Source organism: Callospermophilus lateralis, chromosome 1 (genome assembly GCF_048772815.1).
Source record: "Callospermophilus lateralis isolate mCalLat2 chromosome 1, mCalLat2.hap1, whole genome shotgun sequence".
In the NCBI taxonomy this organism is placed as follows: domain Eukaryota; kingdom Metazoa; phylum Chordata; class Mammalia; order Rodentia; family Sciuridae; genus Callospermophilus; species Callospermophilus lateralis.
Genome location: NC_135305.1, coordinates 94,505,290 through 94,522,682, shown reverse-complemented (window position 1 = coordinate 94,522,682; position 17,393 = coordinate 94,505,290). Strand labels below are relative to the sequence as shown.

At 34.6% G+C, this 17,393-nt stretch overlaps 1 protein-coding gene across 1 annotated transcript in view; it reads right to left on the bottom strand.

Moving 5' to 3' along the window:
- The window catches only part of Pou6f2 (POU class 6 homeobox 2), a 470,488-nt gene extending 454,283 nt beyond the window's left edge, over window positions 1–16,205 (bottom strand). The window contains exon 1 of the mRNA XM_076864071.2: window positions 16,101–16,205. Coding sequence (XP_076720186.1) covers window positions 16,101–16,205 — 105 coding nt within the window. The remainder of the gene's footprint in view (window positions 1–16,100) is intronic.
- Between the last annotated feature and the right edge of the window lie 1,188 nt (window positions 16,206–17,393).

Here is a 17,393-nt window from a genome sequence, read left to right as displayed (position 1 = left end):
GTAATATCCCTATATACAGAAATATAAAAAATGGTTCATTTACATGACTTCACTTAGACATTATTTTAAGAAAATTTTATTCAATAATCAATTAGAGTGGATTTTAAATTCATGCCATTATTTTTCAAATACCCAAGTAATCTTTTTATTCATTATATTTTATTATTCATTAACTTTGTCAATTGGTAAATACACATGAAGTTTCCAATTAACATGCTACTCTGTGGCCTTTTGTATTAAGTTTTAAAACATGATTTGAATAATCCTTTTCCAGACTAGAAAAAGATGGTAACTGCTCACAGTCACTGGACTTGGGTTGCACAAAGCATTACTAAAGTGAGCATTAACAAAATTCACCCAAATAATATTTTTAAAAATATGTTTTAAAAGTGGCATACTGTTAGTACAGACTTGTCTTCAACAAATTTAGTAAGAGTATTTCCTGTTAGGTTGTTAGGTTGAGGGCACATGCCCTGTAATGCCAGCAACTTGGGAGGCTGAGGCAGGAAGATCTTAAGTTCAAGGCCAGCCTGGGATATGTAGCAAGGCCCTCTCTCAAAATTAAAAAAAAAAAAAGGCTGGGGAGGTGGCATTGTGGTAGAGCACCTCTGGCTTCAATCCACAGCACCATAAAACAAAAAACAAAAAAAGAAAGAACATTTTACAAAATTCCTGAAGACTATGTATCAGATTTATAAGCTGCCCTTCCAGTCAGGCTTTTTTGGTCATGTCTAATTTATTTGATTCCCATACAACTTAATATTTATTCAGTCATGTTTTAAGATTCAGTGTTATGCTGTGCCAAAAGTAAGCATCTGCTGAATACCTTACTGGTGGCTGCCTAAATTTAATGCCTAATGTAATATGAAAAAAAAACTATAAGGGCTGGGGTTGGGGCTCAGTGGTAGAGCACTTGCCTTGCATATGTGAGGCACTGGGTTCAATTCTCAGCACCACATATAAATAAATGAATAAAATAAAGGTTCATTAACATTTAAAAATTAATAAAAAAGAAATTATAGAGGAAGAAGCCCCTTTCCTTTAAAAAAATCAATATCAAAATGAGAACCTAATTTACACCTTCCTTCTGAAATCAAATTGGGAGCAGAAAACACACACACACACACACACACACACACTCACACACACACCTGAAGAAGCCTCGCAGAGTGGCAGACACCTGTAATCCCAGCAGCTCGGGAAGCTGAAGCAGGAGTATCGAAAGTTCAAAGCCAGCCTCAGCAATTTACCAAGACCCTAAGCAACTCAGCAAGACCCTGTCTTTAAATAAAATGCAAAAAGGGGTTGGGGATGGTTAAGTGCCCTTGGGTTCAATCCCCAGTATCAAAACAAACAAACAAACAAAAAAACAAGTTTTTCAGACAAAAAAGTATCAAGAGGTCACAAAATGGAGCATAGGCAACATAAGGCTTCAAAATCATTTGAGAAGAGCATTTTGCCAAGATAGACATTAAAAGAGGGGCAGCTATGATGAAGTAGTCATCCCACAGCAATTATTGAGCTCCCACTGCACATCAGGAGACACCTCTGGAAAGACATGAGAGATGTTAAGGAAAGCAGGGCACAAAGGAAGAGAGGAAGGTGAGCATCTAGAGAGGAAAATCTGTTCAGTCACTGACAATTCTTTCAACTCTTCACCTCCCCTAAGATAGTTATGGTTCAATTTCACAGGAAGGAAAGGAGGAAGAGAAAGAGGAGGAGCAGGAGGAAAAAATAAAAAGAAATATTTCCATATCCATCTACACTAAAAATACAGAAAATTCAGGACCTCTTTTTATTGAAACCCCTTTGATTGGCTTTTCAGTCTGACAATGGCTCCAGTAAGATACCAACAGCATTCATTTCCTGCAAAAATAGGCAGGAAGGAATTGCCCGGGTAAAGGGTGGTGGGAGAAGCTTTGTTCCCTTGACAGAGTGCTTCATAGGAATGCACTTATCATTCATGAGAGGAGAGATTCTGCAACACCTTGGTGCCTGACAAGAGTCTTACATCCACAGTCTCCCACTTCAGTGTGTGAACTTCACTTGCTGCTTCTTTGCCCCACTTCTAGTAGGAGGCAAAAGCTCTGGCTGTCTCCACGAAATCCAAACTTTCCTATGGTAGGTTGTGCCAAGATCAAAATTGTAAAATTGTAGAGACATGAGAAATTATCAAGTCATAATTGCAGATTGAAAGCCACAGTTTTCAATAAGCTTTATAAGTAGTCAAGTAAAAATGACCTCAGGAATTAAAGAAAACCTCTTATTTATCGTCCCCTGAAAACTTTAATTTATTCTATTTATTTAGGTACTGGGGATTGAACTCAGAGGCACTCAACTTCTGAGCCACATCCCCAGCCCTATTTTGTATTTTATTTGGAGACAGGATCTCGCTGAGTTGCTTAGTGCCTTGCTTTTGCCGAGGCTGGCTTTGAAATCTCCATCCTCCTACCTCAGCCTCCAGAGTCACTGGGAACACAGGTGTGCACCACCAAGTCTGGCACAATTTTTATTAATATGTTTTAGTAACTTGTCCTAAACTCAAATAATAGCTGGTAGGTCATGTGCATGCTCCTCTCTTAATTTGGTCAAAAACATAATTTGAGCCCCAGTATTGTGATATGGTATAAAGTTAAGGTGCTGGCTTTAAGCAAATAATCAGAAAGCAACAGAATCTCTCACCTTCTGACAAAGATTTGATTCCACCAGAAGGAAAGAAAACCATCAAAAATATTGAAGGAAGAGAAACATGACTATATGAGAACAAAACCCTCAAAGATTTGAATGCACAAAATCAATTTCTACCCTTTTCTGCTATCTTGGAGCCTGGCACGCAACTCACTTCTACTTCCATTCAGTGGGTTCAACCCAATTTCCCACACTGCTGGCTCTTGCAGTAGATGCTATCAACACTCAGTTCATTGGTTTGAACAATGACCATGTCTCCTCCCTTTGATTCAGAGTGCTCATTGAGAGGAGGGCTGTAGGTGTGGAGAAGTGGCAGTGCAAGATTTAAAATCTACTATGGTGAATTACACACTCTAGGAAAACAAAACAAAACAAAACAAAAAAACACTGTCCTTATCTTTAACAAGGGTTATGTTCCCTTCTGATGTTTCAAAGCAAGTATGTTGCTGAAGATCATGGCTGTTCATTTCACCCAATCTTCATATTATTTCCTAACCATATATCCATGAGGTCTGACATAACTGAAGTATTTATAAAAGAATGAAAGAAGATATTTGGGAGAGTAAACCCTACATGGTCCTCCATCCATAACTCTCAAATACAAACAAGATTAATGTTTGGTGAAAATTTCCAACTTCTTGTTAGAGAAGAGATTTTTCTTTTGCAGACCCCCTTCCGCCTCCACAATCATAAATACTATTTTGTGCCATCTGACAACAGGAAATTTAGTTGGAAATGGTTTAGTAGGATAAGAGATACTCTTCATTTAATTCAATTTCAAAAAACTGAAATGGGAGAGATGCCACAATAATATAAAAGGAGTTTTCCAAACTTGAATTAAGTGTAGTTCTTTAGTAGAATCCCTGATTCTCATCACCATAATCCTTGATGATAACATTAAGGATTATATTTAGGACAGGAAAAATGAATTTAGAAGTGCCTATGTGCATTTGGACAGAGTTAGTTGAATTTTTGTGAAAAATAGATACAGAAAGAAGACATCTTGTAAATTTAACACTCTGACTTCAAATTTCATTTAAAGAGCCCAAAGTGGTAGTGCATGCCTATAATACCAACAGCTCAGGAGGCTGAGGCAGGAGGATCGCAAGTTCAAAGGCAGCCTCAGCAAAAGCAAGGCACTAAGCAACTCAGAGAAACCCTGTCTCTAAACAAAGTACTAAAAATAGGGTTGGGGATGTGGCATATTGGTCAAGTGCCCCTGAATTCAATCCTTGGTACACCCCCCAAAAAATTTAGTTAAATGATAAACTGATAGATACATGCTTGATAGAATGTTAATCAGTTAGAAGATGGACAAAAGAGTTTTTGAGCCTATTAATCTCAAATAGTGAGGATTTGGTCAGCATTATAATAATATAAACCTGTTTTCGAACCTTCCCTGAAATTGTCATGGGAATTTTGTCCCTCTAACACAAAGACCCATGCCTCTTGGTTGCCCTATTTTAAGTCTGCTCTGGCTGAAGGAGGGTCTAATGGAGTATTAAGAAGCCAACTAAGGCCAGTGTGACTCCTTGTTCAATTAGAGATAGCTCTTTTAATGGAAGCCTACCAAAGAGCACTGTCTTGCTCTTCTATTTACCATCTATTCTATTATTTTACAGTTTATGAAAGAATCATCTTTGAGGCTACCATGTAGAGCCACCATGCATAACAAATATGGATGTTAACAATAAATTTCTTGTGTACAGAATAAGAAATAAATGAGTTGCGAATTCTTAGGAGAAAGGGGTAGGGGTATAGAAGAAAAAGAAAGAAGTACGGAAAGGAGAAGGGAAGGAGGGAGAAGAAGTAAATGAGATTTCTCTGTAGTAAAATCTGCCTTTGTAAAGACTTGATACTAAACATCCTACTTTCCACAGGTAATATTTTGAGCCAAATCTGTGACTTTGTGAAAGGTTAGGATTGACACCTGACTTCCAACATCCTTAGACTAAATTCTAGCTTGGCCATTTACTATGCATGTGATCTTGTACCACTTCCTTAGTCTTGGCTTCCTAATCGGTAAAATGGAGACAACATACCTACTTCATAGACCTGCTATGAAGATTAAATTATATTTGCAAAGTTATGGCACCTGGTAAGTTCTCATTAATTGGTAGATTATTTACTAATGTTATTTTTGAGATGGCTAAATATTTAGCCCTTTTCTGAATGACAGATGTTATTAAATATTATTTCAGATATTCAACAAAAATTACAAGATTTCCACTGAAACACATATACACACACATGATTATAAGACTACATTCCTTCATTTCTCTTCTGCTATTGATTTATGAGTGTGTGTTGGGGGGTATAATCCAATCTTCATTGGCTCATTTTTGGATTTAAAGTGATATTTAGGACTAGGGTTGTAGCTCAGGGGTAGAGCGCTCGCCTAGAACGTGTGAGGCCCTGGGTTCGATCCTCAACATCACATAAAAAAATAATAAATAAAATAAAACATATTGTGTCCAGCTTCAACTAAAAGTTTTTAAAATAAATAAATAAATAGATATTTATCTAGTTTAAGAGATATTGTGATAGAGTGTATTTAAATCTCACCTGTGAAGCTTCTTTTAAAAAACTTTTTTTAACTGATTAATCAATTTATCCATGCTGGGGATTGAACCCAGAGTTTTGCATATGCTAAGCATTTACTCTACCACTGAGCTCCTGCAAAGTTTTTTTAAAAATACCAGTATGTGGTTTTCATCCGGAGAAATTGACTCAGAATTTCTGGAAATGGATCCTGCACATCAGTAGATTTTTAAAGGTTGCCCCTGGTGGTTCTAAAGGGCAGCCAGAGTTAAGAATTGAGGTAGAAGGGAAACAGTGAACCTTTCAGATCTCACTTCTTCCTCTCGCTAGCATTATGGCTATAAAAAGAGATCTATAATCTCTCTGAGCCAGTTTCCACTTCCATAACACAGGAAGCATGATTCACACCTACTTCTAGAGCTGTGGGTTTCATGAGATTGGGAATATCAAAGGCGTGCTCTACAGTTTGTTCTTGAGACTCTATTTTGAGCTCCAGAGGAAGTAACCAGCTTCTTTGAAACTAATAGATGAAGTGGGAGTGTTTCTTATTCAGGATACTGGCCCAGGCACCTAGAGGAAGAAGAGAGGAGGCAAAAGCATGTATCTCCCCAACAGGCAGCGCCATAGAACCAGTTCTGGACATCTGAGCAGGGGGAGATGTCATAGCTCACACTCTCTTATTTAAATTTAAGATGTCATCACTACCAGCTTCACTTTCTTCTCAGTATACATAAGATAATGTGATTAAAATTGAGTAAGCAGGGGCATATCCTAAAAGAAATACAAAATATGACACATTCTCTTAAAAATTTAAGTAGTATGTATTTCGTCTAATTTATCAAAACACTAAATTAGTAGAATTCAAGGACCAAATCTGATTAGTTTTAACTGAGCCCTTCTCATGAACGCATTATTTAACCTATGAATCAGAGTTGAAAGATTGGTCTGACAATATAACATATAGAAAGCAGGAGTTTAACTGACATTAATTACCCTGAATTTCTCCTGATCTCTTTTTCACTAATCTAGATATACTAACAGAATCAAGCACTAGAAACATACATCTATGTCAATTATCTTAATAAATAGTATTCAGGCCCATGAAAGAAAATAAGTTATGCATTTTGTTCAACTGAGTTGGTGGTGTGGAAAAAAAACACAGAGGTTGTAAGTTATAATGCATCCTACTGAGAACTGGCTGCATGTCATTCTCTCATTCTTAGTTCTTTATTGCTAAGCAATATTGTGATCTTTATTTTTATTTTAATTGATTTGAATGTTCTACATATAAATGATTAATATCTTCCCAGATGGCATAAATCTACACATCACTTTAAAATATTATACTTTATTTTCTCTTAGAAGATAATATTTGTGAGTTCTTTTAGTAAAGCAAATCCCATTGGGAAGATTCTGGGAACTTTTCTGTTAAGAAAAATGAAACATCTCTACTTGCTAGACTAATTGCCATGTTTAACTTATTTTTTAAAAGCTAGATGCTTATCAAGAGAGAACTGGTTAAATAAATCATTGAGCATTCATAAAAGGGAATAGCACAGAAGTATGCAGATCTAGAACCAGCCACAGTGATGCACACCAGTGGTCCAAGCTACTCAGGAGGTTGAGGCAGGAGGATCATTTGAGATCAAGAGTCCCAAGCCAGCCCGTACAACATAGCAAGACCTTGTCTCTTAATAAAAAGAAAAATAAATAAATAAACAGCTATTCTAGGTAACATATAAAGATGTTTGAAATATATTTTTAAATGTAAAATAAAGTTGTAGGACTGGATTGCATATTTAGTATCTATGCTTATATTTGCATAGAAAATTTCTGGAAGGATATATAAGAAATTGTTGATGGTTATCTGTGGGAAGAGGAATGATAGGGTACTTGATTTTCCACTTTATACTTTTCTGTGTTGTTAGAGTTGTTTGCCGGAAGCATGCATTATTTTCATAATTTTAAAAATATACTATGTAACTGCCCTCAATTACATGCATATATGAATTGTGTTCATGTTCTGTGAACCTAACGGTTCTGTCAACTTCATTCACACACTCCATACTCTACCTGAACTAGCTGTTAAAATTCTTTTAGATAGAAAATGATAGGAAGGGAGAAAACAATTCCGGCTGGTTAAGTTCTAGCACTCATCAAAGTAACTATATAATGGAAGTATAAGCCTCCCTTATTTCTGTAAGGAAATAAGCACAATAATCATCTCTTTGCAGTATACTAATCAACTATGTACTCAAATTCCTATGATAATCTTTTTTGAAAAGATTTGTTTGAAAGTTGCAAGGTATTTTTTCATTTTCTTAAACAACTTAATTTCAATAAACTTTGAAAGTTGCAAAGTATTTTTTCATTTTTTTAAACAACTTAGTTTCAATAAACACCAAAATAATTCATGTGTTAAAATTGAAGAGACAAAATTTCTTTAGATGATTAGCAATTAAATAATCAATTATTTCTAAAGTGTGAAAGTAAGTGTATTAACTAATTAGGTTGGCAGATTGCCTCATTTTCTTCTTACTCCAAATTCTTTAGATCCTGGAAATCTAAATGTTAAGTTTGCTTACAAATGAAAAACAAAAAAAAAAGTTTTCAAAAACAACCAACAACTTTAGCTCTTGAATGTGGTATTAACATTCTATTAAAGAACAAAATATGATTGTTTTAGATTTAACCAATGATGTTACCCTTTGTTCCCAGAAATCTTGGATATTACTATAGATGCTTTTTATATTAAAAACATTAGAAACACACTAAGAAATACAACTAAAAATGGGTAAAGCTCTGTTAGAGAAAGATTTGAAACAGAAAATGAATACAGCAGTGATCTATTTTTAAGACCTTTGAATAGGGGCTGGGGATGTGGCTCAAGCGGTGGCGCGCTTGCCTGGCATGTGTGCGGCCCGGGTTCGATCCTCAGCACCACATACAAACAAAGATGTTGTGTCCACCAAATACTAAAAAATAAATATTAAAATTCTCTCTCTCTCCCTCTCTGTCATTCTCTCTCACTCTTTCTTTAAAAAAAAAAAAAGACCTTTGAATACCATCTGCTGAAATATATGAACAGAGAGAAATTTTCAAAGTTGGGGTTCTTATACCATAACCAAATTTCCTCAAAACTTCCTATTTTTCCCAAATTCTGACCTGGGGCATTTCATCCCACAATCATCACTTCTGCCTACAATTCAACCAGCCTCTTGTCAAATCTGGCTGCAAGATTAAGTTTCCCGATTCAGAATTCAATATTGTAACCCTAAGGATATAAGATCCAAGCTGGAACATTCTGTTTAAAAAAAAAAAAATGGATAAAATTGTTTCAGCCCAGAGACCACAGTTTGCCCTGACCATGATGATGAATCATCAGGACTGACACTAAGTGAAATGAGTTTGATGTTCTTGGCTTTATTCGTGCACATTAAGCAGCATTTTACATTTGTCCCAACTCTCAACCTTTCGTAAGAAAGGTTGAAAGAGTCTTGTTTTCTTGTATTATTTAAGGCTTACAAAATTAACTACCTCTGTCAGAAGCAAAGTTTGGCCAGCCATAGTCTAGTTTTGTGTGACTGGATCTTACATTTGCCTTCAATTTTGGAGGAAGGAAACTGAAGATCTAAGAAATAGCTACTCTTTTTTTCCATATACTTTCAGAATCAATTAGGACTTCTAGTACTTTTGCTTCTGTGCAGGTATACTATTTACCTCTCAATATTAGCAATAAAGTATTTAGTTTAAAAAAACTGTATATGAATTCTGCACTGGAAAATATATTCTTTATAAATGATGCACTTTGATCTTTAAAGAGGAGTTTGTCTGAGTTCTTCTGATCAATGCTAAAAACACCTTTTAACAAGTATTTAGTGTTTTTAAAATACACTTGTTTCTCTAAGTTTTGAAGTGTTAGAGATAGATGCTCTGTTCTTAAAATAGTTTCTAATCATGCGTTAAAAATCAAAATCATAAAATACACAGAGTCCACATCATATGAAGCCCCAGAAATATCTACTGTAATAAGTTGATATTGCACAGCATCGGAGCACTGGTTAAACTCTTATAAAATCTTCAAAGATTTTGTTGTTGTTTAAATATTCTTTGGGGCTGGGGTGTAGTTTATGACTGATCACTTGTGCCAGGCCCTGAGTTTGATCCCCCACACAGGAAAAAATAAATTATTCCTAAATTTTGAAATTGATTTATAATGCAAGTACTACAAAGGTTCTGGTTTTTGTTTTCCTCTTGGCTTTGTTTTTCACTTTAATTTTTCTAGTTCTAAAATATTGTTTCACTATTCATGTAATCTCAACTGCAGGGTGAAATGAAGTAAGCTTACAAAATAGCTCAACAAAAAATACTAAGAAGCAAGTATGATGTTGAGTTTTCCGCTTGCTTTGTTTTGCTTCAGGTCTTGTCTCTCTTTCCGGTGTTCTTTCCTGCCTGGGCAGCACACAAAGATTCACTTTTCACTTATTACTCATCACTGACTCTGGATTACAGTGGAAAGGAGAAGAAAAGCTGGTGGGGAAATGACAGTGAAGGAAGAGGACAAAATGCCTGAGCACAGCATTTGAGTGACCCTATCCTCTTCATTTAAGGTGTCACCACATTTATTTGCATCTTTGACCCTGGGAAGGGAGAGCTGGAAATTATATGGGTTCCTCTTCCCATGGGAATAATCTGCGCCTTAAGGGGGGGAAAAATTGAAAATAGGTGAAATTTTAGAATATTCTGTTGATCCTCAATTTTTCCCCTTGATCTTATGATTAGGAAAGTGCTGCTGAATGCAGCTCACCCAGAATCAGTACCAAGTGTCAACAGCTAATCTCCCTCTGGTGAAGAAAGAGTCCTTCATATCATGGGAGTTTTAAAGCCAGTGATAAAACAAAAAGCTATTTTCCAAAGACCAGGCAACTTGAAAACTAAAGTGTTTTAAAATCCAGAAGATTTCCTTTAATATAAATAACCAAACATGTTTTCAATTATTTTGCAGCTACTTATATACAACGGATTTATATTTACAAAAAAAAAATTAGCTCTGCAATAACAATAATATGATCTTTGACACATGGGATAAAGAAAATAACAAGCATAGGGGGAAACAGGAAAGAATCTGTCAAATAAAAATTAAAACAATTTTCACCATAATTGGCTTGCAGTGTAGAATTGGGAAGCACAAGAAAAATAGTGGAAGAATGAATCCTTAGAAAACACAATGACAGTGTCTTACAATAACCCTCTTCAAACTGAGATTCGGAGAAATGTGTAAAAAACAAAACTGGCACAAATCTTGATTATAATTTTGGATCAGCTTAAGACAATATGGCTCAAGAGAGCAATTTGCAAGTACTCACAAAACAAGACTTGACTCAGTAATTTATTTTACTGAAATCACAATTCTACAAACAAAAAGGAAAGAAGGAAGGAAGCAAGCAAGAGAAGCAAAGAGAGAAGTAGGAAGGGAGGAGGGAGGCAGGGAAGAAAAGAAGGATGTGGAGAGGAAGAGAAGGAAGTGGGGGGAAAAAAGCATAAATGCTGGTTTGAGTTTATATTTAGGACAGCTATTATCTCCCAAATAATGGACTGGCCTTAAATACACATTAATTTAAAAGTTACCTAATCTTTATTTTCTTTCAGTGTTCAGATTATAGTTAATATTTATTTTCAAATTATTTCTTTAAATTTGATCCTTTTTTTATTTGTATTGTATTTCCAACTCTACTTCCTACTCCACAAATGTTTTTTAAAAAAAAGCAACAGTTTACACAGCATAATGCAACTGAAAAGGGGAGGTTTTCAACATTTGCAAGCATGTTAAATTCTAATTTTGGTGAACAAAGATGAAAAGAGAAAGATGCTTTAAACTGTTCAGTAACATGAATTTACACAGTAAAGAAAAAAAAATCTGTGAAGAAATGCCTTCTTTCACTGACCTCCAAAACAAGTACTTATTACATGCAAACTTTCTTTCACAAGCATTTGTATTTGCATTGTAGTAACCTTTCTGCATTTTTGGAGAGAAGAATCCCAAGGCTTTAAATTCTTAAGCATTAGAATGCTTAAGATGCCTGCATAGTACATATAGAAAGTTTGCTTTTGGGAATAGAAAAAAGAAAATTCAGTTTTAAGACCTGAATTATTTCCTAAATAATGGTTGCTTAGTATTATTAATATTGTTGTATAATAGCATTAATATATTGATAAACTTTAATGGACAAAACTGGCTTTACATTTAAATGCCTGATCCAACTTAGAACTATTCTAAAGGTAGAAAAAAATGAGGACATTTGATAAAACATAAAAAACTGATGTAAGACTTTCCTCTGAGTGGAGAGTTAAACAAAGTGGTTGAGGTCAATAAGAAGTACATACTACAAATTCCATATTAGTGAGTCTAGCACTTACCAAAGGAATATGAGCACCATTTTGTGTTCATAAAGAATATAATCCTTAATTTGTGCCTTTCTAGTGTTATAATACCTTAGCGGCAGGGGATGAGGGGAGTAGTCTTAATTAAATTAGATTCAAGCAGTAATGATTTCACACCCTAAAAATATTCTTATTGAAGAATAAAGCAATATGTCGGGTTTTTTTTTAAAAAAGGCATTCATACACACAAAAATAAAATTTCTTAGAGTATGTAAGAGTTATGCTTGACATATGTAAAATGGAGTTAGATTATCCCCAGAGTTTTATTTTTATATATAGGCCATAAAAATCAGTCTAAATAGACTGAGGACAATCTGCAATTTACTTTCTGCTAGGATTTCCTTTTCCTAGATGACTTCCATCTCACGTCAGCTTGAGTATGTTAAGTAAGCAAATTATTCTTAAAGCCACATGGAATACATTCTGAAACAAGAGAGAATATTAATAAATATAATACAGAAAATTAAGTGTTCTGATACCAGAATAATGAAATATTTTTGCATTTTGACATCAAAACACATTAAAAAAAAAAAAAACAGGAGTTTTACTCTGTTGTACGCCATATGTACCTTCAGTTACCCACAGTCCCCTCTGAACCATTAACACACTTAGGGAGCACTCTTGGACATTTGCATTAGATTTATAATGCACAAATGTAAAGTGCTTTAAATTGTCTACATTTACCTGGGGGAAAAGATCCATTTTACAGGTAGGAACAATTGAAATACTCTTGATTCTAATGGAACTTCTAATTCCATTAGAATATGAAATGCTGGCATCTTTGATCTTCTACCAGTATTTAGCAATGTCACAGGAAGTGCACCCATAAGCACTTTGATCCAATAGTGTCTCTCCCATTCCTAGCAAACTCTTATATATACTTCATATTTTTATCTGATTTTTCTCATCTATAGTTTTTATTAACACCCAATTTAACATCCTCTGTTCTGGAACATTTACAAAAGTCAGACTATAAATAAGAGTATAGACTATGCAGCCATCCCAGACCCTCAAGTCTGCACATCAGGAATTGTAGGCTGGCCAGGTCCCCTGGGGACCAAAGTGCCAGAAGGAGTACTGGACATAGTGACCTGTCTGCATGAGGTGAGAAAAAAAAATAGGAGGTCTGCAATACTGATGAACTAATCTGTCACAAGCTCAGGTCCCCCAAAATGAAAAGATCTGGTAAACATTTAATGACCAGACGAGGTGGAAATGCAAACCTTCATTTTTAAATGATATTCAAACCCATGGCTCAGAAGTTCCTTAATTGTTTGAATTGATTTGAAAATCATCTGAAGGATAACAATCCATCCCGTTGTTCAAGGGGTTAGGAAGCTTGCTACAGATAACTGCTATCAAAAATCCAGTTTGATTTCCAAAAACTGTTTGAATGTACCAAGTTTCTTGATCTTGATATACTAGGCAGGGAGTTTGTTCTTTGGAGTACTAGACTGCTTAATTGCTTGCTGGAGGGAGGGAAAATCCTGGGGGAAAGGCATATATGAGCAATATCTCCTCTGTGAAGCCAGTAGTCTCTCCCCAGCTGGATCATGGCCAGCAACACAGAAAAGTCTGCTCTTCCCTCCAGTGGAGGGAACTGTAGATATTTGATCCTAGAGGTGAATGAAAAAAATCTAAAGATCATATTTCATGGGAATCTTTCAGTATTCTGAATGGAAACTAGAACTGCAAAGTGGTTATTTGCTTCTCCAACTCAAAGCTGTCTAGGAACAGGACTCAGAGACAGGTGATAAAAAAGAAAAAAAAATTATTATTTTAATATGTATTGGAAAAGAAATCAACACAAACATTTGCATGATCAAATGGGACTGTCCACCCCTGCTGAGTAAGTATAAGAGGGTATTAAAGTCAAGAGTTGAAAAAGAAACGATCTCTTTCTGATAATGGGTGATCATAAAGCAATAAAAATTATTTTCTCTTTCTTTTCCTTATTATTAGGAGTAATCATTTGAGTAAATGTTCTTATCTGTGTTGTAACAATTAAAATAAATTAATTTCAAGCATGTATATCACTTTTCTTTTGTGCTTATTGATATGGGCTCCATTTATATTTTCTGACTTTCAAAGTATATATGTAAGACAATAAAATATTTTTCCTTCCTTCCAATTTCAAACAAAAATTAAAATTAAGCATTTTAGTGTGTATATTTTAACACAGATATCATAACAATCTTAAGGAAAATTGCTTTTATAATTTACTAATGTGACAATAAGTATATTTTTAAGCAAATAATTTATAAGAAATGACATCAGAAAACATGTGGCTACTTTAATGCAACTATTTACAGAGTATTCATTACAAGTTATTAGCATATATAGTTCCTGGACATAGAGAACTTTAAAAAAATGATTGAGAGCATACAAAATACAGAACTATGTAATAATAACAACTGATTTTTAAATTCTAACAAACTATAAGTGTAGTATCTGTAAAATATAAACCAATTCCTTTTAAAAAGTGTATGCCAGAACCATTTAAAACTCTACACCTTTACAGATGATTTCCAATAAACAATTTTGAATAATAGACTAGAAGTGTCTCCCCTGATTTTTCACCAGAAATATACACAAAGGGAAATTCTACCTCTTATTTGGGACTAAAGCAGAACAATTTGGCATAGTATTAAGTAGTACTATTTATATTATTACAGAATAGAGATGTAATTGAAGAAAAAAGTTTTATTAAACAGAACAGGACAGTTGTCAGGGGCTCAAGTTTTATTTGTACACAAAAAGGTCACTACTTTAAAAGATATTAATATAATTCCCTATGCCAAAATTATTTAGCTCTATCTGATAGATGTACTCATCAAGGAACATGTATAATGACTGAAGCAGGTACTGACAGTGTATAAAATCACTTTGCATATTTTCTCCTGACAAATGTATGCCCAAAGACTTCATTTTATATATGCCAGTAGAACAAAAAACAACTTGAAAGTTTTTAAAAATATTTTTTCTGTTGAAGCTACTTTTTTAAAAAATAGAGTGAGCCTGTGGAAACATGGTATTATATATCTGACATTTTCCATCTAAAAATACATTATGAGGCATGCTGGTATTAATAAACCATGTGCTTTCAAAACCCTGAAGTGCTTTGCTATAATTTTGTTGAAAACAGAGTAAGATGGTATATTTTCCACCATGCTATTAATATACAGCAAACACATTTTATGTCATCACCTTGCCAGCTTGTCTTGATTGGAAAGTGTGCAAAAAATAAAAATAAAAAAACTTTTAAGAGTTCATAAATATTCGTAACCATATTCTGATTTATGAGTTAAATCAGAATTCTTAAGCAAGCATGAGTAACTCAGGGAAATTTTAGTCAAAAAAAAAAAAATTACCCCCCCAAAACAAATACCCACTACACCATATATATTCCCTTTTTCTTCACCCCACCCCCATCATAGTCAGAAAAATCAGCCTCCCTCTGCAGCAGGGTACTATGATTCCTTTCACCACTTCAGTTATTGGAAGGCAAATGAAAATACAACGATCTTTTCCTCTTCTCATTTAGCTTACAACGCAAACATTTAAACACAAACATAAACTACCGATTGAACAGAAAGCACCAAGCAGAGAGAGTAGGACTCACTGACCCATTTGGAAGACAAAGACGACAGAACAGGAAAGCTCTAAAAATCAGCTTGTGAGGCCTCTGAGAGAGATTCTTCTGGCATTTCATCACAGCAGCCCCAGACCAGTTCACCTCCCAGGATACGAGGAGGAGGAACTAAATAGAGCTGTTTATTAAAGCTGTTGTGCTGGATTGCATTAGGAACCGCGAGCGGACCACCTGGACCTTTCAGATTGTGGCAGTGTTTAATTTGCAGCCTGTCCCCCTGCAGCAGCCAAGACGACTACTACTACTACATTTACCAGGCTCCATCACACATTATCAGGGTTAGAAGTAAAGGCACTTGTATTTCTATATTTACATTTTCCATATGGGGAGAAGGAGAGAGAAGAATATAGACCAAATAAAAATACTGAATAGCACTAGAAAAAAATTTTAACAACTACCTTGGAAACATATAACACTTTATTCTCTTCTCATACTTTATTTCTTTCAGAGATCACAATCTAAACAGAAAAAAAAATAAATTCTTAGGAATGGATTTTTTAAAACATTCAGACCAAATCATAAATTAGATATGTTCTTCGATTTTTGTTGTTGTTGTTGTTGTTTTAGTTTTTGTTTAAGAGCAATCGCATCGAAGTTTTAAGCTGAGGTTTGCTGGCCAGATTTAATGGGTGCCTTTTGCCTTTCGCACTTTCAGCACTACACTGGCAGGTAGCTGAAGATACAGATAGAAAGATGGTACAGTAAATATGAATTATGTGAATCATATGGTGAGACCCTTGTGGAAAAAAGGGGAGTTGAGAAATGGCTGACTCCATACCTGACCAATTACAGCTTGCATGGTCCCCGTGTCCTGCTGCGCTGAGAGATCGCAATCCATCATATGTTGTCTTTGAAAAGGAGAATGGGGGTTTCTGGCATGCATCTGTCAATCAACTTCTGCACTCACAACCATCACCAAAAGCAAGGGGAAAAAAAGTCAAGCTGCTCCACCAAATAGGATGAAACTGTCATGTGACCTCCGGCAGACAAGCACACACACATTCACTACCTCCATAGAGCGTAAGAATTTTCTGTAGATATGAAATGACATTGACAAATATCCAATACCAAGTAAATAAAGTGAGACAAACAGCTATTCACCAAAGACAAAACGTTGACTGTAATCTTCTGCTAAAGGTTTTAACAAACCTATAAGGATTTTTTCAAATGCTCTAAAAATCTATGTTTAAAACAAAAAATTAACTATTTCATGTGAGTGATAATTATTAAGACTTTAATTTTCACTGCATAAAATGTAAAAATTATGATTCATTACCTTATTTCTCTTTAGCTGCCCCTAATGATTTTACTTCCAAAATCTCTAAATGACTTTTTGACAATACTCAGTAATCACTGCAGTTTTGTATAAAGTCCTCTTTATAGAAAAGCTTCAAATGTTAACCATCACATAACACAGGTTCTTTGATATTTGTTTATTTGAAATAGATATATACAATCATTTGTGTAAACTGTGATGACCATTCAAATATAAAATATTCAAAGAGTGTAAATAGTAGTCACTAAACTTTTCATCTTCTAAAAGGTTAGGAAATGATTTACTTGCAGCTCATCTAAACAGACGTAATGTGATAACAAGTATTTTAGCTTTTTTTTCCATTGAATTTAAGCTATTTGATCATAAACACTCTAGGACAGACTGCAGTCTATTATGGGTCAGTTATTCTGAGATATGAATATGATCTAGTAGATTTTTAACCCTTTCAAGATTAAGATCAGAACTTTGAAGACAACCCTGCAGATACTGCAAAGTTGTTCTCTGAAAACTCAGCCATAAACAGTATCCATTAATTTGGTGACTTTTTTTTTAGTTTAAATTTGTCCACTTTTAAAAACTGAAGTTCATTAGTATATTTGCCTTAACTTTTCGAAAAAAAAAAATTCCAAGAAAATTTTGTGTTTTTAAAATAGGGATTTTTTTCAAGGATCAAAACATGCTCTGCTTGAGAGGTAGAGAGCCAAGAAACATTTAACACAATATATATGCTACTGTGTATATTATAATATTATGTAATATCCATAGGTTAATTAAATAGAACTTCAAGTGAAAAAA